The 25,753-nt window shown below is 40.9% G+C and overlaps 1 protein-coding gene across 1 annotated transcript; it reads left to right on the forward strand.

The window, feature by feature from the left end:
- Window positions 1-16,655: 16,655 nt before the first annotated feature.
- On the forward strand, window positions 16,656-24,642 carry tcf19l (transcription factor 19 (SC1), like). Its single transcript, XM_068333533.1, has 6 exons — window positions 16,656-16,779; window positions 17,203-18,067; window positions 21,283-21,452; window positions 21,849-22,239; window positions 22,743-23,253; window positions 23,384-24,642. Exons 2-6 carry the CDS (start codon window positions 17,797-17,799, stop codon window positions 23,733-23,735), a joined length of 1,695 nt encoding a protein of 564 aa, XP_068189634.1. The 5' UTR covers window positions 16,656-16,779; window positions 17,203-17,796; the 3' UTR covers window positions 23,736-24,642.
- The last annotated feature ends 1,111 nt before the right edge of the window (window positions 24,643-25,753 follow it).

The raw sequence follows: 25,753 nt of genomic DNA on the forward strand, positions 1-25,753 counted from the left end.
TTTTATTATACTGGTAATGAAGTGAAATGTTGTTCAATGTAGTAATGAATGTAAATAAAACAATGGGACTGTGCAGAACATTTCAGGATGGTCAACATCACATGAGATTTATTTTTTCCCGCCATTTTTTGTTTCATGTTTAACTAAGAACAATGCCAGAGTTTTAATCCCTGATAAAAAAAAAAAAGTGCAGTAAAGCCTGAAGCAACGTTTGTGCAGTGACAGAAGTCTGAGTTTGTTTTCTCCTCTCCGTCAGCCTATAAGCTGCCTCCTCTGACAGTAGCCATCCTCTCCCTGCTGGGCCTGATTGCCTTCATGCTGCTGGTGTGCCTGCTGTCCTGTCTCTATAAAATCCATAAGAGGAATGAGAAGAACAAGAAGCTGATGCTCATTGCTCAGCAGGCTGGCAAGGGAGAAGGCGATGCTTTCAGACAGGTAATACCCACCTAATACATTGCCGTCATTTTTTATTAGGGTGTTGGAGTTAAAGGCAGAGAAGGGTTGTGTTCCTGCTGTGGGAGTCAGGATGAGCGTCTATCTCCTCTGTGGTTCTCAAAGTGGTACACAAGAAAGACATCAGCATGTCTGAGGATAATCTAGAGACTAAATGTAATCGTGTGATTTGAGATACTGGTGCCACAAGATGTCACCTTCACCTGCTCACTACTGACCAATTACTTAACTTATTGGACACTTTAGAGAAGCTGGCAGTTTATAATCACGTAGCCCTGAATCCACAACTGTTACTCATGCACACGTTCAAATCAGTGGAAACAGATGATTCACCTGTTAAAGATACCGAAACATCACAGCAGGTAAAGCATTTGTGAGCATTTGTGATGAAATGATTTTTTTTAAAAAAAATTTATATACTGTTTGATCCCCGAAGGGAAATTAAGAACGCACACTCTAGCTACTGATTCAAACGCATGCATACATATATATTTGTGAATACAGGCCCCTGTATCACACACACACACAGGGGGGCCTGTAGGCATGCAGGGGAGGTAGAGTGGCAGGCAGCTCCTTCTTGGTGCGCCTCAAATGAGCAATTTGTAAAGGGGACGGCACCTTGCTCAAGGGTGCCTCGCAGTGCTCCGGAGGTGAGCTGACACCTCCCACTGTGGGGTCACCTCCGGGTATTTTTGTGGGGGGTGGGAGCGGGAATCGAACCGCTGATCTTAAATCATAGGATGACCCGCTCTACCGCCCGCTTTACCACTGAGCCACTGCCGCCCTTTAAACTTTCTTTAAATTTAAAACAAGTAAAAATCTCTCGAGCATACAGTAAATAAACTGTAACAATGAACAGATTCTGCAGTACCTCATGTAAAAGTCAACAATCTGGGCCTTTTGTTGCTTTTCAAAAAGTTTGATTGACTTGCTGTGTTTTAGATCAATATAAATATGTGATATTAATATTAAACTTCTCCAGCCAGCATCCTCACTAAATGATCCTTTAGAAGAATTCACGGATCAATTAAATTCCACGGCAGAGACGACTCACTTGTCACAAACAACTCACAAGCAGTCGCATACCGTTTGATTTTTAGAGACTGAGTTCTTTACATCAATTAGATATAATATGCATTATTCACCTTGATACAAATCCTTACCTGAGTTCATATTAGAATATAAAAATTCTGTGTTTCACTCCAGCACACTTGCTGATACAAATAATATTGTCTGTTTTTGAAGTAATTTAAATTAACTTGCATTATTTTTCCTCAAGGTTGCTATTGTTGCAGGGTTAGGGTTGCTCATTTATATATCTGCGCATGTGCGAGCAGGCTGCAGTTTCCTCTGCTCAGAGCGAGTTTGTTTGCATAATTTTGCGTTTTTTTTCTATGTTTCTGTGTGTATTTTTCTAACGTAAAATTATATAATGTATAGTAATGATGCAATTTCCTCCGGGATTAATAAAGTATCTATCTATCTATCTATCTATCTATCTATCTATCTATCTATTGTCTGTTCTCCATATTTCCTGTCAGATTATATGTGTTTCTCTGTATTTGCTGCTCCATCCCTATTTGATGAAGTTGCCTTTACATTAATAAGGACTGAGACAATCTACAGACAGAGAGTGCTCACACATTCCTGCTGACGCCGTCAGCGCTAAAATCACTAAAACTGTTTCCAGGCCAATTCAATACTGAATCCTGTATCTATGAATGAGGGTGGCCAGCTACTCTCAGTTATGATTGTCCTCTAAACTCCAGATGGATGTTAGGCGTTTTAGGATTTGAACTGGTCAACTGCAGACAAGAGAAAGTTTCTGGGCTCACTTTGACCTCAGGCAACATCAAACAAAGGATTTAGTTAAAATAGCTTCCCTGAGGAAAACCCTGTTAGTGTCTTTGTAGGTTTTACTTAGATATCCTCAGTGTTATTGTATTGTGCCTGAAGTAAACCGAGAGGCTTTCCGCTTTCTACAAAACCTTGTCACTACTGTTCTTCTGAGGTTGAACTACAGTGATTGAAAATCACAGCAATCCGATGACATTGCTTTAAGTAACAACACCCTATTAATCTTCCATTAAAATGTAAAACATTCTGTTTATCATCAAAAGTTTATGAGTTAGCTAAAATAAGATTTTTCTATCATTTTTAAAAATATTAAATTCATTTAAATGGCTCTGAATCTTCATTGTCTTCATTATCGCAGCTAGCTTGTCATAGCGTCACATCTCTACCCCTTTGATGCTGAGACTAGGAAAACCACAGAATAGCATGGAAATGTTACTCTCATTGAAACAGCAGTCAAATCAGAATTATTTTATTCAATATCGTGTTGAATAACACGTAACACAAAGGTAAAAGCAAGTTATGACTCCGGTTCATAACAACACCGTTATACTACTCCCACCAAGAAACAAATTCAATTATTTTATTCTTAAATAATTCAAATAATGGCCCGAGTTTTACTAGATGACATCATGGTTTAGATTCCAACTCATTTTAATCTACATCTTAACCTTATTCAGTGTCATGTGGTGATGCTTATATGTTTGTTTGTATTTGCTTTAATAGATTTAGTCGTGAGGCTTCTGAAAGTGTAAATGTTTATCATGCTGATTCTGATATGACGTGTATTTTGGATTCACATGGGCTGAGATTGAGGCCTTTGTACCTACAGCTGAATGTCTCTGATTGGTGGCCCAGCTAATGCTGTTGCCTTTGCATTGCGTTTCTCCCTCTCACCTTTAAGGAGCCTCAAACGGAGCCTGTTCTTGGTGAGAGAAATGTGTTCTGGTCTCTTTATTTTTTGCCTTCCCTTCTTCATATCGGTGTCTATACTGTAGAAAAATGTGACGCTTTTTTGGCAAATAAGTTCCTCGATCAACACCTTCACTGTTTTGTTCATCCCGGTGCTTCTGAGGTGAGAGTAGTCCATTAAGGGAATTAAGCACCGGGACACACTGAGGAGAAGCTGCCATCAGTCTAAATGAACAACCAGAAGTTGATCGAAGACCTAATTTGAGAAAATGTCGATGAATTAGCCAAAGTGGATCTGGCACAACAACGTGGAACAAACTGTCTCTGTGATCCTGACAGAATAGATACTTAAATGACTGAGTTGTGCCCAAACTATGGATCAATACCAGCTCTAGTTTATTGGTATATCCATTTATCACTAAATCAATCCAAAAAAGTTGTTCTATGAAAACAATTAGCAGTAGTGTAGTTGTGAATTGGCTAAAACCCCAGCGTGTTATAAAATAATTAAATCTTTCTGTAAACATTCTTGTTTGCTTTCTTAATGGGGCTTTGATGGGAAGATCAATATTAATGTTTAACCTTATGTAACAGGCGTAGGAGGTTTAATGACATCACCCTGTTTGATAGCCATGTTGGTTCCACAAGGCTTGGTCAGTCGGTCTTCTAGGACTACAGATGCAGCTCTGAACCAGGTTGGGGTGCCCGCTTTAGAAACTAGGGATTCAATTCAATATTTACCCTAAAAATCACATCTTCCTTAAAACAAGTGAAAAGCTCAGCTGTATGTCAAGACCGCTCCACTCCTTTTTGTGTGTCCAGAGAAAACAGGCCAGGGGTTTTCACTTGCTTTGGGAAAATAACATTATAGAATACATGACCTGCGAGAGGTTTGTTTCCTGTATCTGTGTGTGCAGCTGAGCGGTCCAATCGGAGAAAGTCACACCATTGTCTCGTGTCACTTTCTCGTCTTCATGGCCAAACGTTGCCCCGATCACATCTCTTCTTTATCTCCACTCCTCTCTCTCTCTCTCTCTCTCTCTCTCTCTCTCTCTCTCTCTCTCTCTCTCTCTCTCTCTGTCTCTCTCTCTCTTGCTCTCGCTCTCTCGCTCACTCTCCCTCTCTCCCTCCGCTGATGAACAGCTCAGATCCCTCCAGTTACTCATAAACAATGGGTTTATGATAACTGCGGACATGTAGCTTCCCTGCTGTTTTTAACCCACAGTATGTGGTGACCAGGCCGGCTTAACACACACATGCACATACTGTAGTGATTAAGTCAGTGTTGTGTTATTGAGATATATATGTGTATCAGATGTGTCTGTGCTGGTTTTGTGTGATTACCTCCATGATGTGCAGGTTCATGTCGGTGTTATTGTGTGTGTGTGTGTGTGTGTCTGTGTGCATTAGATGTTAAATGTTTACACTGCAGTCACTGTGACATGAAACTGAGACACTCCTCCCATCTCATGCTGGTTTTACATTTATTCCCAAATATCAGGAGTTACAAAATCCTGTCTTGGTATACAACCAGGTGTCAAGGATTGTTTTTTCCCCCACAGGCATCGACATCAGATCCACATAGGAAACTGATCATTTTTCTTTACGTTAATGTCCATGGATCAATATTGAACAGGTCTGATTAGTATAATGTGTCTTTCTGTTCTTCAGTCACTGCTGGTGTTGTAGGCTCTCCTTCTCCAGGCAGCCATGTTGCAGAATGTTTTATCTGTAGGTCAGATGATGGTGAGACTAGTAAAGCATAACAACATTATAACAGCAAGACAAAAATCAAAGCTTATATTTTATACTGAAAAATAGATTCACTCATTTGAAAAATGGGCTCAGAAAGTCTTGGTACTGGTTGTTTCTTTGTCTTCATCAATCTGCTGGATATTCTACCAGGAATATCCACCATTCTCACTGTCTCTCTATCAATCTTATTCTTTATCTACCTCGCCATCGATCACCACACCTCTTCTCTGCTCTGTTCTTCATCTGTCTCACTCTCTTTCTTGATTTTCTGTCCTTATATCTATACTGACACTCTTCATTTCCACTTCTTACTCTTTGCTCCTTCTCATTCTACCTCTTTGCTTCTCATCTCATTCTCATTTACCCCTTGTCTTCCTCACTATCTTCTGGCCAAGGGTGCTTCTTGCAAACACATTATTTTTGCCAATGGGAGCATTTAATACATTTTTTTTATATATACTGAATTAATCCCTGCAGGGAAATTAGTGGCACACTCCAGTTAGTACACATGCATATATATAAGTGTGTACAGGCACTGAACGCACAAACACACACAAGGGGCCTGTACTCATGCAGGGGGAGGTATAGTGGCGGGCAGCCCCTTTGTGGAGCGCCCCTTTGGCAGTGCTAAAAACTTAGATAAGACTGACAAAGAGAGCTGGGGTCTAAAGGGAAAGTGAACTACTGATTCAAATTACAAAAAGGAAAACAAAACTTACTAACTAAAACAAACACAAAATGAACTAAACTAAACAATGCCGTCTTTTTTTCAGATTTATCTCTTTAGGATTTTTTAAAATTCATCTTACAATTCAGGTTTCTTTTTTCAATTCCAAAGTTACTTGTTGGGTTTTGTTTGTTTGCCTTTCCATCCATCCATCCATCTTCCACCGCTTATCCGGAATCGGGTCGCGGGGGCAGCAGCTTCAACAGGGAGCCCCAAACTTCCCTTTCCCTTTTGTTTGCCTTTATCAGTGATAAATTGCTTCCTGCTTCCTGCTTCCTCCCACTTAGGCTTAAAAGGCTGATCATGCATGTTGGCTCTTTGGCTCAGGTTATACTGTATTTGGGAACTTTGAAACCAAACCTGAACTCTAATTCGAGCCCAAACCCTAAACGAAACCTTAACACAAAACCGACTTCTAACCTGAACCCTAACCTGAACCCTAACCGCTGCCCGAACCCAAAACCTATCCTTATCCCAAACCCAAACAGCAGAGGCTGATGGATTGGAGGACGTTTTTACTCCAGATATCTGTATCATCTGATTTTTTCTGATTTACTTTATGTCTGTCCTGTTAATTATTCTCCATGCTGTCTTTCTTGCACTTTGTTCCTGAATTACTTCTATTCCCTCTCATCAGCTCCATCATGAAGCCAAACAAAGCAGCTTGTCTCAGTCATGTCACACACACACACACACACACACACCCGTCCTTGTTAAGATCTTAAGTTTGGATATACAGTTCTTCCTGTGCGTTATGCCCTGTCAATGTGAGTGTGTGTGTGTGTGTGTGTGTGTGTGTGTGTGTGTGTGTGTGTGTGTGTGTGTGTGTGTGTGTGTGTGTGTACTCTCTGTAATTTTGATGACTTATTCACCAGATTTCAGCTGCTGTCCGTAATAATGTTGTGGCCACAGTGTGATACGTGTCCTGTGTGTGTTTGTGTGTCTCTGTGTGTTTGTTTGTGTCTGTGTGTGTCTCTGTGGGTGGGCAGGTGGTCCACGAGGCTTACAGCAGGTTCACTGAGGAATCCATGATGCAGTCCATATGTGACAAGACCTCAGAGAGCACAGAGGTCACGATCAAGGTCAGTGATGGAATGCATGGAGATGTAGAGGAACACAACTTTAACCATATTACATGTGTGATAGAAGCATCTGAATGTGATCTGAATGGCTGGGTTAGTTCACATCTGCAGTTAGAGTTACTGTAGTCACACTGGATCACTCAGGTTGGATGTCAGCCGGGTTTGAACAGGTCTTTGAAATGGTCTCTGAAATAAATTTAAATGAAAATCGTTTCTCCCAGGTTTGATCTGGAGGTAAGACACCAAATAAAGTCTTCCTGGGTTACTTCAACACCTTGCAGAACACACACCTCTCTAAGACAAGCAGAAACCATGTGCTACAGTGTATTATGATTCAGATGGAATGCAACATGCATTCATACATGGACTTGATTTTTAGTCCATCTTAAGGATTGTCACTTTAGTCAGATTTCAGCTTACACTGAACATATAAAAAGGACAGTGAGTTGCAGCTGCTACATGGAAGCAGAAGGTAAATCTATAAATATGGTTCTAGAAACATGTACATAAATTATTCATGTTGTAATTTCTCTGACCTCAATCTCTACCACCATTTTCTTCCCATCCTCCATCCATCCTTTTCTCCACGACATACTTTCTCCATCCTCCACCACATCCCCACACCGCTGGGGGAATCTTCTGACTTTCTGCTTCTTTTTGTGACTCCTCCTGATCTTTTTTTCACCCTCCTTTTGTTTTATTGTTGTCTCTTTTGTACTGCCTCTTCTCTCTCCCTCCTTTATATATTTTCTTTTGTCTTGTCCTTTTGTTTCACCACCTCATCTTACCCCAACCTCTTCTTTTGGCCTTCCCAATACTCCCTCCTTCCTGTCTCTGCAGGGCCTTGAGGTGTCCAAACCGGGTCGCTACCAGGCGCTCCCCTCAGAAAACTTTCTTGAAATGAGTGATTCGGTGGGGGATTTTACGGCCTCTGGCCTCCCACACGACAGTGAGACTGATGCTGCGATGACCTACGCCTCCCACAAACCCCTCTTGAATGCCGTCTTCCCGACAGCCATGAACGAAGAAGTTCATTCTGACAGCATGGAGGCCACCATCGCTCCTCCTTGTGACCTAAGCGCCACCCGGACCCCTGACTCGGTACTGAGTGCCAGCCCTGCTTCCAATCCTCGCTCACTTGGACCTGCCACTCCTGATGACAGTCTGTGTGGCACTGAAACACCAGGAACAGCCTCTAGGGGCACTGTTGGCTCAGATTCAGCAGAAGGAGGAGCTGAGAATGGAGAAGCTGGCCAGAAGGAGGGATGTGCTCAGAGCACCTGAGAGGATGTCACCAGGGTGAATTTTTAAGCTCCTGGTCCTGATACTGAAACAAGATTCACTATCTGGCTCTCTGCTCTTGGGAAACATCTTATCTAAGCACCACCAAGTCCTCAATCAATGCATTTGTAACACCATTATAGATAAAATATTCATGTTTGGATCCAGAGGTCAGTTCCCCCTGGAAGACAATAATGAAACAGCAGTTGCACAAAATTACGGATCACAATTCAATGAGATGAAAAAGAGCAAACCCAAGCTCTCTCAAAAGAAGAACAAAGCAGTTCTGTGTATATGAGAAATGCATGCATTTAAATGAAACATTACAGTAGATATAATAGTTTAGATCTACAGCAACATGCTGACGTGAGACCAGATTTCCTGCATGCAATCCTCAATTGGGCGAAGATGCAAAACTGCAAAATGGAAAGAAGTTGAAAAGAAAATATATCATTGAGCACATTTAGAAAAACACACAAATGGAAGCAAATTATATTAGATTTTGTCAAATGGTTATTGAAACACATTGGTAGTTTCAGTACACTGCAATGAATCAGATGTCAGTGTCCTACACCAAAGTTACAGACAACAACACGAAAGTGCTGTCTGTGTTGAGGCGAGGCTCAAAGCGTTGACTGACAGCACCTTTGTCTTCCCTCATCAGACAGACACTGTTATGATGGCATTTCTTCCCACACTTGCACAGACTATTATTAAAAGCATGTCATCCTGTCACACACACACACACACACACACACACACACACACACACACACACACACACACACACACACACACACCCCTGTCTCAACACTCAGTCACTGCTATCTATAAGAAATAACCGATGGATTCTTTCTTAAAAACCTTGAGTCCAGCTCTGGAGTTTGAGCCTGCCTCTTCTATGCAAGTGCCAGAGGTTGTTTTCCTGTCTCTCCTATCTGGGATTGTAGATCTGCCACATTTGAAGGAGTCATCCAAAGAAAACCTGTCAAGACGCCTAATTTCACTCATGCTGATGATAAATGCCAGAGAAACGACCCATGAAAATGACAGCAAACTGTAGACGCTGTCCCAATCTGTTTTTATTTGATCCCCCGTGGAGTTTTTGAAAACTCGTCACAGTTTGAATTGGATTCTCGTTCTCTCCGGAGGTGGACCAATTTGTGGAGGTAGAGCGTGAGGAGCAACGATGAAAGCGGTTACACGAATGGAACACGGTTCAATTCAAGTAACAGATAAATAAACAACCTTCATGTTTTGAAGCATCCTATTTTCCATCCCAGCCCCATCCATTGGACGGAGTTCTGACTGTTGAACCAAATTGTACGCCAAAATGAAGTTCCTAGAAAGAAGCAGCCTGGGCAATTTGTGATTTGTGATAATGATGCTGCTCACAACCCCATAGGGGGCTGTGAGGGGGATTCACACAATGCAAACAATAACTTGAGATCTTTGATGATTTCTTTTTTCCCAGAGTATAGTGGCATCCAGACTAATATTAATAACTACAAATGGTTCGGTCCATGTCAACTACTGCTGTTCTACCTGTCTAGAACCTGTCACACTGATGCTGCTGTTGTCAGAACCAGAAATACTTAAAACTCTGCAAAGATGAATCACTGACTACATATAGTTATGCTGCCACCAGGCTACACCTCTTAATTATTAAGGGGAATTCAAATTCCAGTTATGTAGAACATCTGAAGCTCTCAGGCCTACAAGCGTTTTAAAAGGAGCCTGGAGCCTTCACCTGACACAGTGTAGATGTAGTCCCTTGGCTTCTAAAAGACACCCATGAATAAAAACTGCATTTCTGTATTTGCTTTTCAATGATTAGACAAAGAGGCCAAGGTAAATCAGCAGCAGTTATTTTAACTGCTCACAACATCAGTAGCAAGTGTAATTTAGTGAGATGATAAAGGAAGACAGAAAAAGACAAGTGACAGACCACACTAATAAAGATGTTAGAGCAGAAACACTGACAAGTTCAAAGGTATTGAAGCACCAAGAGTCAATTAGATGGTTTTTGATGAAGTACATCTCCTCTCAATGGAACAAGCCTGGGGGCAAAATAAATTTACACCAAAGACTGTTCCAGAATGACAGCAAGACGCATCACACTGCAGAGGAAGAATCCTGTCAAGGCACCCCACACACACACCCTAACCCCCACACCCATTATACCTTTATGGAATCAGAGCAGCATCCTCATCATATAGAAAGGTCTTCTCTCCCAGTGATCCCATTCAGACGTCTCCATAATCGTTTCCACTCACTGCTGTTCCAGCAGCACGGCTACCTCCTGCAAACATTTATATCAGTCTTGAAAACTTGTGAGATCTGTGACTTTACTTTCAAGGATGACTAAAGGCAGTGAGACAAACACAAATGGTTGGTGTCTGAACAGGAAAAGCACAAAATATCACAAATTTCTATTCTAATGGGTAAATCAGAAGCAGCTACTGTACATATGGATCTAAAAAAATTAGATTAACAAAAAAAAAAGATTCAGGACTGTTTAAGATGGATTTTTTAAAATTCATTACATTACATTTAATATGACAAATGTGTAAAATGGCTTGAAACCCTAATCAAATAGGGTTTTTAAAGTGTTGATTCAGGGTCATGATGAATCTTGCAGGCCTGCATAATTCCACTGGTTAACAGGCAGCTCCCAAAGCTGGCTTTGTGTATGACGTAAATGTCCAGTTGCTTCAAATGAGCGATCTGAAGGTTAAATGTGTTAAAAATGAGTCAAAGGTCTTGAATCTAAAGCAATATTAATGGTGAAGGTACCGGGCAGAATGATGAATCTCAACATGAGTCAATGTCAATCATCCATTTTTCACTGTTGTAAAAATAACATTGTGGTCTGCATGTTTAGAATGTGAAAATACTTATTCCTTACCGCAATGCTTATGCAAAATTTTATATTAACCAATGCCTGCATTGATCCTTTAATACACATAAAATAACACCCAGGACTGGAGAAGCCTTGATGTGAGAAGACTTCAGTCACAGATGACCTGTGAAATCCTTTCATCAAGATTGATCAGTGTAGAAATATCTGGGGTCTGGGGGGGTGAACTGCTTGGTAAAAACAGGATCAAGACAGAAAATCCGCACATCATGATCATGCCATGATGCACATACTCTACAAAGCACGAACTAAATAAATAGCCAAGACTGCTAAATCTGTTCTTTTTAAAACGGTTTTAAAAATATACAGTAATCTCTCATGCATTCGCGCATCAACACTTGCGACTTCACCTCATCGCAGATTTTTAGTAGGTAGTCACAAGATACCGTATGCACATTCTATGTGCTGACGACATCCGGAGGTGCGCTACGTTCTGTGACTAGGCAGCGCACTTCCGTGAAACAAAAGTGCTTTAAACAGTTGATGAGAGTGTGGGCAAAGGTAATACAGACAGAATGTGGTTTAATATCAGTATGGGGAGGATTTGTAAATGTTTAAATTACCGTAAATAATAAGATAAATAGTTTGTCGCTATATCGTAGAATTCGTTATTCGCGTGTGGTTCCTGGAATGATTTAATGGCGTGTAAGGAGGGCACACTGTATATATACATTTATTTATTCAGAAGCCTTCTAGCTATCATCCAGCTATCTAACTAATTTCCTGACATGATGAGAAAAAAAGACCCAATTGAAAAAATAGTGTTTTAAATGATGCATCCACCAGAGGGCAGTGAAGAGTCCAACATTTGGACAGCAGCACTGTGAAGGAGATTGTGATAAATGTATTTGATGTGCAATAAGCATCAAAATCAGAGGTGTATTCTTCCTGGCCGGATGAGTTTACCTTCATCCAAATTATTAGAAAAGGTCCATAAATGATGTCCTGATGAACAAGAAGAAAATGATCTCGCCATCAAACTTTTATTCCAAATTTTCCTCAGAATAATTACAGCCGGTCATAATCCACATCTGACATCAGCTACCAACAATTTAGCAAACATAGCACAATGGATGCAAAGCAGAAAATTTCCTTGCACAAACACAAGCAAATTAACACCAATGTAGTTCTTTCAGGGAACTGAGAAGAAGCGCCACACTGTTTATCTGCTCGGTTATACAGGACCACCACACCGCGTGCTAGTTTCTGCCCAGATGTATCTGATAAGTCTAGGCTAAAAATGTCAACAACCACTTTGAACTAACACATGAATGCTCCTCAACTGGAACTGGAATTCCATTTTTCCCATTTTTCCTACAACACTAAAGCACAAAGAAACAAATCAGCATAATAAGTTCCTATAACGATGTTTAATTAAAGGCTTAGACCCCTGCTTCACAGCAGGTTCCATTCACTGAAACAGAAGAATCGAGAGCTCTCAGGCTGTTGGAATAAAGTTTCAGGCAATCACAGCTGATGAATTCTTGATGAAAGGATTTGACTCTTAATGTAATTCAACCTTGTCCAATTTTCTATTTCTTTGCACATCAGAGCTGTTAGTCACCAAGCCTCACAGAACAGAAGTGCTCCTTTGCGTGTTTTAGGGTAGATTGAATAAAAGTCTGCCAAATTCACTCTTCTATTAATCTACACTCTTTTTAATTCCACGGAATAGATGAAAAGTTTTCGGTGTTACGATTTGCCAATGTCTCCAATTATAGTACTTCCTTTAAAATGTGTCAAGACCATTCAATTAAGAATTAGTCTAATTTAATTCTATCCAGTACAATACAATGACTTTTACCTTATTTAAATGCTGTATAGATTCAATCGATACAGATAACCGAAGAAAAGTATTTAAAAATAAATGTCACTGAACTATCACATCATTTAAGAGCATTTATATAAAAGAACAACTCATGTTGCTAATCTTCATAACACTTCTGCTCTGGGTCACGTTTTACATCAGAAAACAAGTCTGGTGATCACACCACCACACCTGAGAAGGTTTTTGTACAGAAACAAAAAAGAAAATTCGTAAACATTGTTTTCTCATAACCTTTGTGTGAATGAACAAACATGCTTGAATATACTGTACAAACTTTTTGTAGCATCACATTTAGCACCAGAATGTCTGCTTGTTACTAATGTGCTGATATTATATCCTATATCTGGAGTATACCTAAGACAGTGTAACGACAGCATGCTGACCTGTAGATTTCTTGTAGGACAGCAGCTATGATGCTGGTAACTTATAATGATAATAATCACATGAACTGCACTTTTCTGTACAGCTTCTCTCCTGACTCTATTCTGATCTTGTTGCTGACATCTGTGCTCCGTTTCCCATGATCCTTCTGACTCATAAAATCAGCCTTTATTGCTGGATTTCAGCTCTAAGTGAGAGTTGAGGAAGAAAACTTCAGGGTTTTTTTTTCTATTGCTGCCATCAAGGATAAGTTTATCGCTCACTGGTATCAGCACCATCAAGTATAGTCAGACAAAAAAAAAACGTTTTCATTTATAAGCTATTTGCTGCTGCTGCCTCCGTTCTGTTTTGATGTGTACTTTTTTTTTGTCATTTTATGGCACTGAGTTTTTTGCTGCGAATAATTTCAGGCAGTTGGGTGGTAATCAAAGACTTTATCTTAAAATACATATTTTAGCCTGATTTTGTCATGTGGTTCAGGTTTTTATGGAAGCCATCATTATTCTTAATCTTATTCTTACATTCACTGCTATAAAGTACATACACTTCCATCCCTTAGCTTGATGCTAACGCCTCTGCAAGCCTATTACTTAGAACATGCTTTGTCTCATTCTATTATAGAGATTTATTTTGTATGGATTTAATATGATGCTTACATGTTTAGATTTTATTGATTATATATCATACACTCCAAAGTGTCAGGGTGGCTCCCAAGGCTCAATGAGATCCTGTTCTTGCTCTGCCAGGAGACGTATTGTCATTGTCAAAAATACCTTTGTTTCTTCAACTAAAAACTAAATACAGTATAAAACAAAAAAAACCCAATTATTTCCTCTTAATTTGAAGTGAATCTTCTGTTGGCTTTATTTTCTTTATTCCAGTAATTGCACATTCATTTTTTTTAATATTCTGAGGTTGACTGCAAAAGGATGGTGTGTTTTTTAAAAATTATTTTAGTCTTATATTTGTGAAAGGCAGTGAAGGCCAGCTTGCAGCTGACCATCATGATAGTTCAAGTTTTTCTTGTGGACTTTTCTTGTTTTGGGAAAAGAAAGGTGGAATAAAATCAAAATGTTTTAAGACTGTTGAACTGGTATGAATACTGAATTCTAGATTCTGTTATTTAGGTGTCTTTATCTGGGTTCTGCTTGACATGCCGTCAGTTATATTACAGTATATTACTGGTTCTCTGGATAAATGTGTGTGCTCTTCAGGACGCTGCAATTTTAGGTCATCAAAGAAAAGTTGCAAGGAGACAGTACGACCTGAATTCAGTCTGTCATCCCTTTACGTTTTACCAGATATTCTGGTTTGTGTGCATAAACATATTACTTGCTGCTGCTTTTATTTTGAAAGAAGTCACATGAATACTTCATGTCTAAGAATTCATTTGACATTTTCGACAAAGCTGGGTAACCATTGACTCTAATGATTTTTCACATACTGCCACAAACAACCCACCACACCCACTTATTTACTTAAAGATTGACAAAATGATTATTTATACATCCATGTTGTATCTTAATTCTTTGGCTTCCTCCACCAACTTTTGTAAAGTTTCTCTTTTGTTCTGTAATGAATGAAAAATTCCAATTAAATGACTTTTCGAAAGAAACTGGCTGCTTTTGATGCTCTTTTCAGTTCATGTATGAACTATTTTACTGTGTTTAATATTTAAATCTCAGCAAAAGATTAGAAACAATTTCAAAGAATCGTCAGAAAAAGTATGTTCAAATAAATCTCAAGGGGCTCTCAGTCTTCAAACATTATCCAGATGAAACAGCATATAGAATAAGTTATGAAAAGAAAACACAGAATATGTTACGTTCCAACGTCACAAACATCAGTAGATATAGACTGTATGATAAGCAGCAGTGGATTGTTCCTCCTGGAATACAAATTCAAGTTATTTGTACTGAATTTTTATGTTACTTTATAATTTTATACATCTCATATATAACAGTATTTTTTTCTGATCAATTGAAGGATGATGTTTTCCTCTGTTAGTTTAAATATCAATTATTTAGCAGTAAAAGGATCTGATGGATCACACTGATCTTATTGAACATGATATATAATAAACTGGCCAGCAGTACATAACAACATAAGGCTCAACATCAGCGCAGCAGCAATCCAAAACCATTGTTAGAACACTTACAAGGTACATTTCCAGTGCTACATGTTTGATAATTTATCAGATTTTTACTGGCTTGAGGAGAGTTTCAAATTGAGGGATTTTTCATACAGAACTTAATTGGTAACAAGTAGCTCATTCCTTCATTAGTGTGAATTCCTACAAGGACTATTAGGTGATCACGCACCAAGGTGGTGTGAACATGATCCAAGTGAAAGCTTCTACATGAAACTGTGACGCCATACAGAACGTTCGATTTTTAAAATTAAATTGAATAAAAATGTGATGCAGGTATTTAATTCTTCTGTTGTTTGCTGCAGAATAAATATTGAGCTGACGGACCAAACACTTTTAAGGGCAAGACAGAAAATGAATTTAACTGAAGTTTTTCCCACTTAATTTACTGCCTGTTGTCTCCCAGCTGTCTCTGAGGTGATCCTCCAAAATCAACTTTGTCCACTGTCTGTCGCAAAAAACAAAAAAACAAAAAACAAAACAAATGTGTGTCCTCAAAGTAGGAATCAGATATGTATTTGATTAGGCTGAGGAACAGCTTCTTCCCAGAGGCTGTTAGACAGCTGAACTCCTGTGGTGCTCTGTAGTCACCCTCACGACGCCCCGAGTGTCACCACAGACACACGGGGATCTGGTGCAATGTGGTGCTTCATCAGGTGCAATGGATGGAGCACCCACTTACTTACCCACATACAGCTGCTACACTGTAAATAGACTTTGCTCTTCGAACACTTTTCAATTTACACTTACTATTCTTAACTTTTCTCTGTTCTCCTATTTATCTTACATTTTTAACCTATCTTTTCTTAACTTATCTTATTTAATCTTATTTATCTTATTTATCAACCGGGCTTACTGGGACCTCCAGAGACATATTTCGTACTGTCATATTTAAACGTGTGTCAGCATGACAATAAAACTCTGATTCTGATTCTGATTCTGATTAAAAAGTACATGTGTTAATAAAATAAAACAGATCAGATTTTTCGAGGTTGGTGAGTGTCACGCTGTCCTAAAGAAACCAGACACACAGATGTTCAGATGTGGGTCACGTTGTCGTTTTGCGTGAACTCGTTCCTCAGTTCTGCTCAGTCAGGCCCGCTGAGCTTTGCTGACGTGTGTCGGCAGAGATCAGCGATCGGCCCTAACAGGTCGGTCCTGCTCCCGTGGAGAGCGCGCTGGCAGCCAGCCAATCGAGGAAGAACAGGATGTGACGTCAATTATAGCACAAGGAAGCCCAGGGAACGGCGCGCCAAATTTCAAAGTACTTCCTCCTGGGAGGAGAGAAAGCGTAAAACTCCACCGAAGCCTGACGAACGACTGCGATTAAAATTTGCCGAAACAAGGAAATATATTCTAAGGAATTCAGTCCGCTGGTGCAGTGGTCGGTCGTTTTTAGCAGATTTTCACGAAAACCCTTGGAGAGACTCTGTTGTTGTAAGTGGAAGTTTCGACTTTCTTCTGTCCTGACGTCAACTAGCTTAATCCCGGTTTGACTGACAAGCTAAAAAATAGACCATCGATATCGCTGCTCTCCTTCGAATCCCGTGGTAAACGATGAGTGCTTTTTTTAAACAGACATATTAAACTATTGTAGTTGCAGTTAAAATTGCAAGTAAATATTTAGTAGACGAGATCTTTATTTTATTGTGTTTCTTGCTTTGTGTCGTGAGACCATGACGTGAGTGTGTCCGTGTAGCTGATGCACGACATGCGGTGGAAGTGTCTAAGATTTACGAGGTGAATCCAGTTTGACTACTTTGTTGTTAATACTGTTTATTTCTGGTATTAGTTTAATCTAACACAGGGCAGTAATACAGAAACTATTGTTTCAAAGATTTCCCTTTCGTTTTCTTTCAGGTTAGATGAACTTCAAACCCGTCAGGTTTTCCACCTGTGAGGCTGCAGGAGTCAGGAATTCTAATCTCACTGTCAGACAGGGACTCAAGTGACAGCTGTTGACATTTAACAATCTCCAGATCTTCTGCAACTTTTGAATTGGTCACGTAATACACAGGCTCTATTCTCCCACCAGTTTATAACCTCTCACTCCGGGGGTGATTGAGTTGAGCTCACAGCAGTATGCAAAAGCACATTTCCACACTTCAGCATTTAAAGCAGTGCTCTTCTCCTTCATTATTTATTCATATATTCACAACAGGACATCACAATCAGCCACCCATACTAATGAAACAAACATCTGTTACACTAAGCTGCTGCACCAGCCTGTAAACATCACACTCTGTACTTTCGGGATATTTTATTTGACAATATAGCTTCATGTCAGCAGTCACCACTTTGCATTCAAACCCAGATGCCTTCATTTTAATTTCTGTTCTCTAGTAGAGTTGTGTCTCACAATGGATCACAGCCTTCTGTAACACGGGGCTGGTCACAGATAGGGTGGGACAGGTGAGAAAGCTTTGAGGTGACAGACAATCAAACATTTAAGTCATGCTGTCTGGGGTGCAGCCGTGCTTCCAGTTACTCCGAATTGGTTCATCTGCTGGAGACTCAGCACGAGACCTGTACACATTCAGGCCGTCACTGAGCCACTCTGTGTTCCGTCTGGGCCGGGCTGCGGAGCTCTGTGATGTCACGCTGGACTCCACATCAGTGTCCCGAATCCATGCCGAGCTGCACGCCGAGAAGGAGGCGAATGGTGGTGAAGTGACGCCGGCGGAGGAGGGCTGGAGGGTCCACATCAAGGACAGGAGCAGTCACGGTGAGAGAGAGACACATACTCTAAAATAGGCTTTTTCACACACCCCTGCAGTAATTGTGGAAGAGAGGAAGCAGAGCGACACACCCAATTACAAGAATGTCATTTTAGAACCATCAGAACTTCATGAATAACACACTTTTGTCAAAACACAACAATCTAAAACACAAATGCTGAGTTAAATAACACCTGAGCTGAGCTTTACAATCCACAATAGATGTCTGATGCTGACATGCACACAAGCTTCATAGTAATAATTTAAATAGCAAATATTATATAGTAATAAAAATAAATAGGCTTGAAGTGATCGGGACCTCCGTAGCTCAGTGAGGAGGAAGTTATTTTGTTCCTTGTTAATGTTAATATGTGAGAAAACATCAAATGAAACCCTCACATTAGAAAAATCCCACTCAGAGCATGAACTTATTTATAACCTGTAACCATGGAAACAGAAAGTACAAATAATGAACAGTCAACAACAAAGGTTTCATTAAGTGCTAACTGATTTTTTGGGAATAAAGTAAATTGGAAAAAAATATGAAAGCATATGAAATAAGACGAACGACAATACCCACCCGTGCCCCCCCCCTCCCCAACTGTTCATAATAAGGGTGAAGAATATACTGAAATATACTGATGCAATAAAGTTGGAGAAAGGGAATAAAGTTTTTTAAAAAATGCATGATTAAAGTCTCCAATAAAACTCACAAATGTATAAAATGGGTCACTGGAACTGTGTAAGATGGAATGGCAGGATCAGCAATAAAATATGGCCAAACTCATGCAGTTAAGAACAAAATTTAAGGCAGTTTTAGAAGAACCATCTGATAAAGAGCAGTCTTTAAACATGATTTAATACTTTAATACTGATGTGTTCCAACGGCTTTACTTAACACTATTAACTACATTTATCCCTGAAACCTATTAAAACATTAGTTTCCTATAATTATAATACAATTTAATATTGAAATAATTATAAGTTGATATCCATCTCCCCATGTATATATTTGAATAAGCTTACTTGAAAACCTCACAGTGTCATGTTTTCACTCCACCCACTACCTGTCAATCAAGTGCCCAACCAATCACAGCGCCCAACCCATCATCTACCAGAAGGAATCACGTGAACAATATGGTGTAAGGCATCAGACAGGGAGGCTTTTTGTAGCGGTTACGCCTTTCGTCTACATGAAATCGCAGATTTCCGGGACAAAAACGCTGGCCAAAGTGAAGTTTTTTGAAAACGTGGGGTCTGCGTTGTCGTGTGGACGCTGTAACCAAAAGTTTTTCCATCCAGGGGGTGTCTCCCTGCGATGGAAACCGCTGTGACGTTAGTGTGTGTGACCCGTGTCTACATGTACACACAGAATGGACAGAGTTAAAACCAGCCATTTTCTGACGTATAACAGCTCCACGTTGAAGACGCGTTGATAAACATGGTTGACAGTTGGATATTTGTTTGTTTGTTTCTTTATGAGTCAAAGTTTGTATATTTTTCATCCATTCACGTTCCTCGCCAAAGACGCCGATTCATTTGTTGTCATATGTTTGTCTGATATTATTGTTTTATCGTGGAATTTCCACGGATTCCTGCTAGTACAATTGTAATGTAATTGAATATTCATTAATATAATTTCATGAGGTTTATGAAACTCCAAATATCTTGTGTCAATGATATATAACACTTAAAAGGACATTTTGTGAAGAACTCAAGAAAATGACAAATAGATGATTGTTACTGTTCTTGGACCAACTTGGTTGGTTGAAGATGTTTCACTTCTCATCCAAGAGGTTCTGATTGACTGCTAAAGAATCCAGATATGGGGATGGTGTAACCATCCATCACCCTCCTGCAATATGGTAGTAACCTCCAACATCAGAAACTGCAGCATCACTCACATCCTCACATGAGGGTGGACAGAACAATGACCCCCCCTCATGAATGGTAACAAAACTTACCGTTTTGGTGGTTTTGATTGTTAAGTATCTGGACTCTACCAGTCAGTCAGAACTGAAGAAAATCTTGGTTGAAAGTTGAAACATCTTCAACCAAACTAAAGCAAGTCCACTCTATTCTTTCTTTTCTCTTCTTTGAGAGATAATGGAAACCTCTCCTGGTGTCATATACTACTGCTTTTTTAGTTATTAATTACAAAATTGAACTTATTAAAATGACATTTTCTGAAAATGTCACCGTTTGGGAAATTACAGAGAATGTTTTTACTATCCTCTGCTTTTGTTGAATAATATATTTGATTAATGGTGAAATCATTTGAAAACCTTGAGTTGTGACCCCACGAGAAAGATTTATAAAAAGATGGGCAGTAAAAACTCTTCACAGACAAATGAGCTCAGACATCATTTTAAGCAATTATTAAGTCAGCATGTTGTCATAGATACCAAAATCATAGATGAGCTCTGGATGAAAAGATGAGATACATGGAATTTAAAATGTGCACTTACTTAAAAATCAACCAGGCCTGTTTTTTTCCCCACCCTGCTTTGGTCTTATATGGTGCTGATAATCTTACATCGTTAAAGGAATTTAACAAAGTAAAGCAGGAATAATGGTAAAAAATGCTAGATTAAGAAGTTCCGTCGGTGGACGTGGTGGAAGGAGGCTCCAGACACTAGGGAAATGGTCTTCCATTGAGCGTGGAGGGAGGTCTGAAGCTTCATGTCTCACCTCCTTGGTTTTCTAATCGTTCCCAGTGAAAGCTGAAGTGCACGAGAGGAAGCAGGAGGTGAGCGGAGGAGGTCTGACAGGCTCAGAGTCTAAACTGCTCCCTCACAGTCTTAATTTTTCAAGCAATTTCACAGTCCATTTCACACATTCTTCACTCGTGCTATTAAAATTACATTTTACTATTCACAGTGCATTTCTCATTTAGCACTGCGCTGCCACGGACGTTTGATTGCCTCGTAGTTTTTCAGCTCCTCATTCTCGGCCCATTTCTCAGACTGTTTTCCATTTTGCCTCAGTTATGGAAGCTGTAAACACACGGATAATTAAGAAGTTTTATTTTGATACTCTGCCTGCTGTGTCCTCTGACTTCCTTGTCAGATGGGGGGAAAAAAGTATTTAAAAGGTGTATGAAGCTCAACATGGCCTTTCTAGCGCTGCTGTTGTAGATTTGTTTGACCTGACCATGTGACCGATTGGTTCTGGTGCCGGCAGTTTGAAGTGACACATTTCATCTGAAAACAAATGTTGGCAGGCACCTGGGTCAATGATGTTCGCCTCCAGCCTTGCGTCCAATGGGAGCTCTCGGACGGTGACACACTGACTTTTGGTGGCCAGGCGACTCAAGGGAGCCCTGAGTTCTACTTCCTGTTCCAGAAAGTCAAAGTTCGCCCTCTAGACTTCGATGCGATTACGATTCCAAAGGTAAACTTTTCAGACACAGATTGAGCAGAGACCAGCTTCTGTGTGCTCAGTGCTTCTGGTTCAGCTCACCAGTCCTGACCCAACATCAGGATCAGGAGATTTAGACTTACTCCTGTAGATCTTGGATCGGAATGAAAAGAGTTGTTAAAGCCAATAATGTAATAAAAGTCTTGAACCGTAATAACGTAATAACATTTGGCTGGAAATGCAATAATTTATTACTAACCCTACCTCCTGATTACTACGTAAGTAGTCAAGTTATTTTTTGTTATTAGTTCAGGACTTTCATTACATTATCGGCCAATTACATTTCCAAAACGTGCAGATTATTATGTTATTGGCTGCTTCAAGGTTAATTAAATCGTATGTAGTCTTACAGTATGTTTTGTCTTCTAGGCAGGCACCTTCTCCTCAGACTTGCAGAACAGGATCAGAACCAGCCTGGACCGCAAGGTGGCCACAAACCTGGATCTGTCCAAGCTGTCCCTCAACCGCGCCAGCGTCATCCTCAACTCCATCGGTAGCCTGAGTAAGATGAAGGGCAGCACCTGGACCTTCAAGAGGAGCTATAGCCACGAGGGCACCATCTCCGACCCCGGCTCCTCCTCACCCACCCTGGCCGCAGATCGCTCCTCCATGCTCCCGTCTTCCAAGCCTCCAGCGCTCTCCCATGCAACTTCGGTGTCTTCAACCAAGTCCCTCCAGCTGACCTCCAGGAACAGGAGGAAGTCTGCTCACACGGTGCTCCTGGAGGACGACAGCTCAGATGAGCCCAGAAGTCGAGGAGGTGAGGCTAAAAAAATAAGAAATACTGTTGATTCTCTAAAATTGTAAACCTAATTAATCTTAATTTCCTCCACCAAACATGCTACACTGCATTTTCAGACTGTCCTCAGATGATCCAGTTGTTTTCAAATTTATCATATTTATCATCGTAACCCAGGTCACTAATCGTCATAGATGATGTGTGCTGTATCCCCAAGTTTTCGTTAAAGAAATGAATTTTCTTCTATATTTTTAATGAAGGTTGCATCCAGTGTGAAACAGCAAATCTTAAAGTGGCATTTTGTCTTTGCTGGAGCAATAATGACAAATAACTTAAGGAGGCCCATAGTTTTGTCCTGAAAGCTAAACTTTGGACTTTATGTGAAATTTGTCTGTCCCTGCGACCCTCATGATTGTTGAAATCCTAACGTGAAGTCATGTGATCAAGAACACCACAACTTGTGACCAAATCATTGGTCTTGAATGTTTTTTTACTGCTCCTCTGACATGACCTTATTTTGACAGCTCCAGCAGAAGTTGTTGATCAAGCACAGAGAGCAAAGGGGAGGAAGAGGAGGCGTCTCTACAAATCGGAGTCAGAAGGTCTCGGTTCTCCTCCTCCTCCTCCTCCTCTGTCTCTGCAGCCCAAGAAGAACGATGTCCAACGGCCGGTGGAGGCCAAACCCTTCCCAGTTGGCATCAGGACCATTGGCAGTTTCCATGGCGCCATGACCAACAGCAGATTAAACCAGCATCTCCTCCAGACGGCGTTTTCCAACCCCATAGCCCACAAGCAGGCGGTGCAGACGATGCACCGGGTCCCGACAGTGATGCGGGGCCACATCGCAGCTTTCTGCCATCAGAAACCTGCACACAGTTCATCAACGGCGCCAAGAGGTAGACGGAGAGCCAACAGCTCCCCTGTGTTCCCCCTGGTGGTTGGAGGAGAGAACTACAGCCTGGCCTCCCCTTCGGTGAGGGTCTGCACAAAAGACAGAGGCAGACTGCAGTTCAACAGGTTTCACCATCCGACAAGGTGAGAGGCCATAGAGATCAGTTTTAAATGATTCTATTAATCACTAACACAACAGCCAGGGTGAACTCTTTACGGATGGCCCAATATCTCTGGGTAATCTTTTCCTTTCCTCCTTTCTTTCATCCTGCAGCAAACGCCGAGGTCGACCCAGAAAACACCCTCTCCTCCCTCCCCGGCCCTCCTTACCCTCGCCATCCTCCTCATCCTCCTCTTCCACCTCCTCTGCCTCCTCCTCTTCGGGCTCCTCTTCCTCCTCCTCTGATGACGATGACGAAGAGGAGGAGGAGGACGACGACGACGAGGCAGCCGTCGGGGCGGTGGAGCCGTGCGCGGCGCAGTGGTGTCGGCTCCCCCAGCAGGACACGGTGCAGTGGATCCAGTGCGACGTGTGCGACGCCTGGTATCACATAGACTGTCTGCACGTCGATCGCAAGAAGCTGCTGAAGGACCCCAACGCCGACTTCCACTGCGGGTGCTGCTGAAAGGACACATCTCATAATAAATGCCTAACATGAAACCATCTGTTTCTACTTCTAACGGGAACTGATTTGCTCTTCTCAAACACACAGGATTTTTTTTGCGTACCTCAACTGACGATGGCAGGGAAAGACTTTCTTACATTTCTTACATACTAATCTCATTTAGTTTGAGGGTTTGTGAGTAAAACTCTTGTCCACTCCTTTTAAAGGTGGCAAATTCCTAATGGAATGTATTTGCTGGCGTTGTATTATGGCTTTAACATCATGAAGAGGTGTGTTCAAGGTGGGAAAAAAACAATGAAATGTTTATGTGCTCACCCCCACAGCTATTGTCTCCGACCAGGATTCAGGAAGATTAATGAAACGTCTCAGATCAGAATGTACAGGGAGGGAATACTCTATGCAGTTATGTTCACTATTAGCCGTTTTGTGAATCATTCAGGACAGGACTGGACCCCAAGTATCCATTTGCCAACGCCAACAACAGATCACCACCAGGCTGGCGTTTTCCCCTACTAATCGAAACGAGGTGAAAACTTCCCGAGCAGTTTTCCAGCTTGGAGCCGGTGTGTTGAGTTTAATGACGGATAAACGGCAGAAAGCAGTCAGCCTCATATCTTCGCCGCAGATGAGAGGGGCTCTCTGGACAGCGCCCCAGCTGAAGCAGCCGTAGGGTCAAGTTTGCACTCTGGACTGCATCATCATGTGTCTGCTGCCGGACCGAGTGGATCTGATCTGATGTAACGGAGGAGCCGATCAGTGCATGATTCAACTTTGATGTGGTTTTGAACGTCTCCTTCAGATCAGTGGTCACACAGCTAGACTTTCAGGACGCGTCTGACCCGAGGCAACAGGCGGGAGATGTTTGTGTCTGCTCAGGTGCATTTGAGGTGAATAAAGTCCAAGTATAGTAAACTGAAGCACCTTTTCCATTATTTAATCATCTGATTGTTTGAAGTTGACTCACCTCATCTCAAACAGTAGTTTTCATCAGTTAATCTTTAAGCTGTACGATGAATCAGACTCATCTGAATTGTTTTAACTGTTGCATGGTTAAAAATGAACTGTCAGGACTGATGTCTCGTCATGATTATATCGCTGCAGACTCAAAACGTGATAATCGAGCAGTGATGAAATGCTGTAAAATCAGGCTTTCTTGTCTTTACTGTGACTGTCATGAAAACCGCCACGTCCCATCCACAGCAGCTAGCTGCCCCAGCTCGATCGCTAAAAAGTTGCATCAGATAAATATTGTGTGTGGATAAAATGCAGGAAATGTCAACAGATGCAGACAGGATCACAAAAGAATAGCATTATGGGTCTGTCATCAGAACAATACAAGTTCATTCTACACACACGCACAGTTTCCTGTAAAGGTTTGTCTCATTTAGAACACCATAGAAATGTTATGCGTGAAAGTGAAAGAAATTGTTCAATATTTCTTCAGTTTTAATGTCAGCCTTCAACTCAAGAGATAGAAAAAAATATCGCAAAAATAACAATGCAGTACAAATATTAAGGTCAGGTTTAGGACACACTACCACAATCATGGGGAGCAATGTCTACATTCATCCAGAAGAGTCACGCACTCCCTCCGCAAAGACGATTCTTTCTGAAAGGGCTGGTTGTTCACAGAGAACATGTTCAGAAACACTCGTATGGAGGACAAAGTGTTGTAGGAAACTGCACAAGCAACACGGATGAGGAGGTTATGAAGCAAAGCCCATAGAATGACTCGTCAGAGCTTCATAAGGTCCCAAGTCCTGTTTTCAGATGAAAGTCCAGGTCCTACAGCGCATGTGTCAAACTCAAGGACCGGGGGCCTCATCATTTTATGTGGCCCACGAGAGCATAAAAGGTCAGAGTGTTTAAAAATATATAGAACAAAAGTGCCTTGACCCAAAACTACATTTCCCACAATGCAGTAATTCAGCCCATTTTAACTCGTACAAAAACGTTTTGAATAAAATTAATGTGCTAACTTGTGTTTGATGTTATTTTTTATTGACTTGGATAGTTTG

This window comes from Antennarius striatus, chromosome 14, assembly GCF_040054535.1.
Source record: "Antennarius striatus isolate MH-2024 chromosome 14, ASM4005453v1, whole genome shotgun sequence".
Classification (NCBI taxonomy): domain Eukaryota; kingdom Metazoa; phylum Chordata; class Actinopteri; order Lophiiformes; family Antennariidae; genus Antennarius; species Antennarius striatus.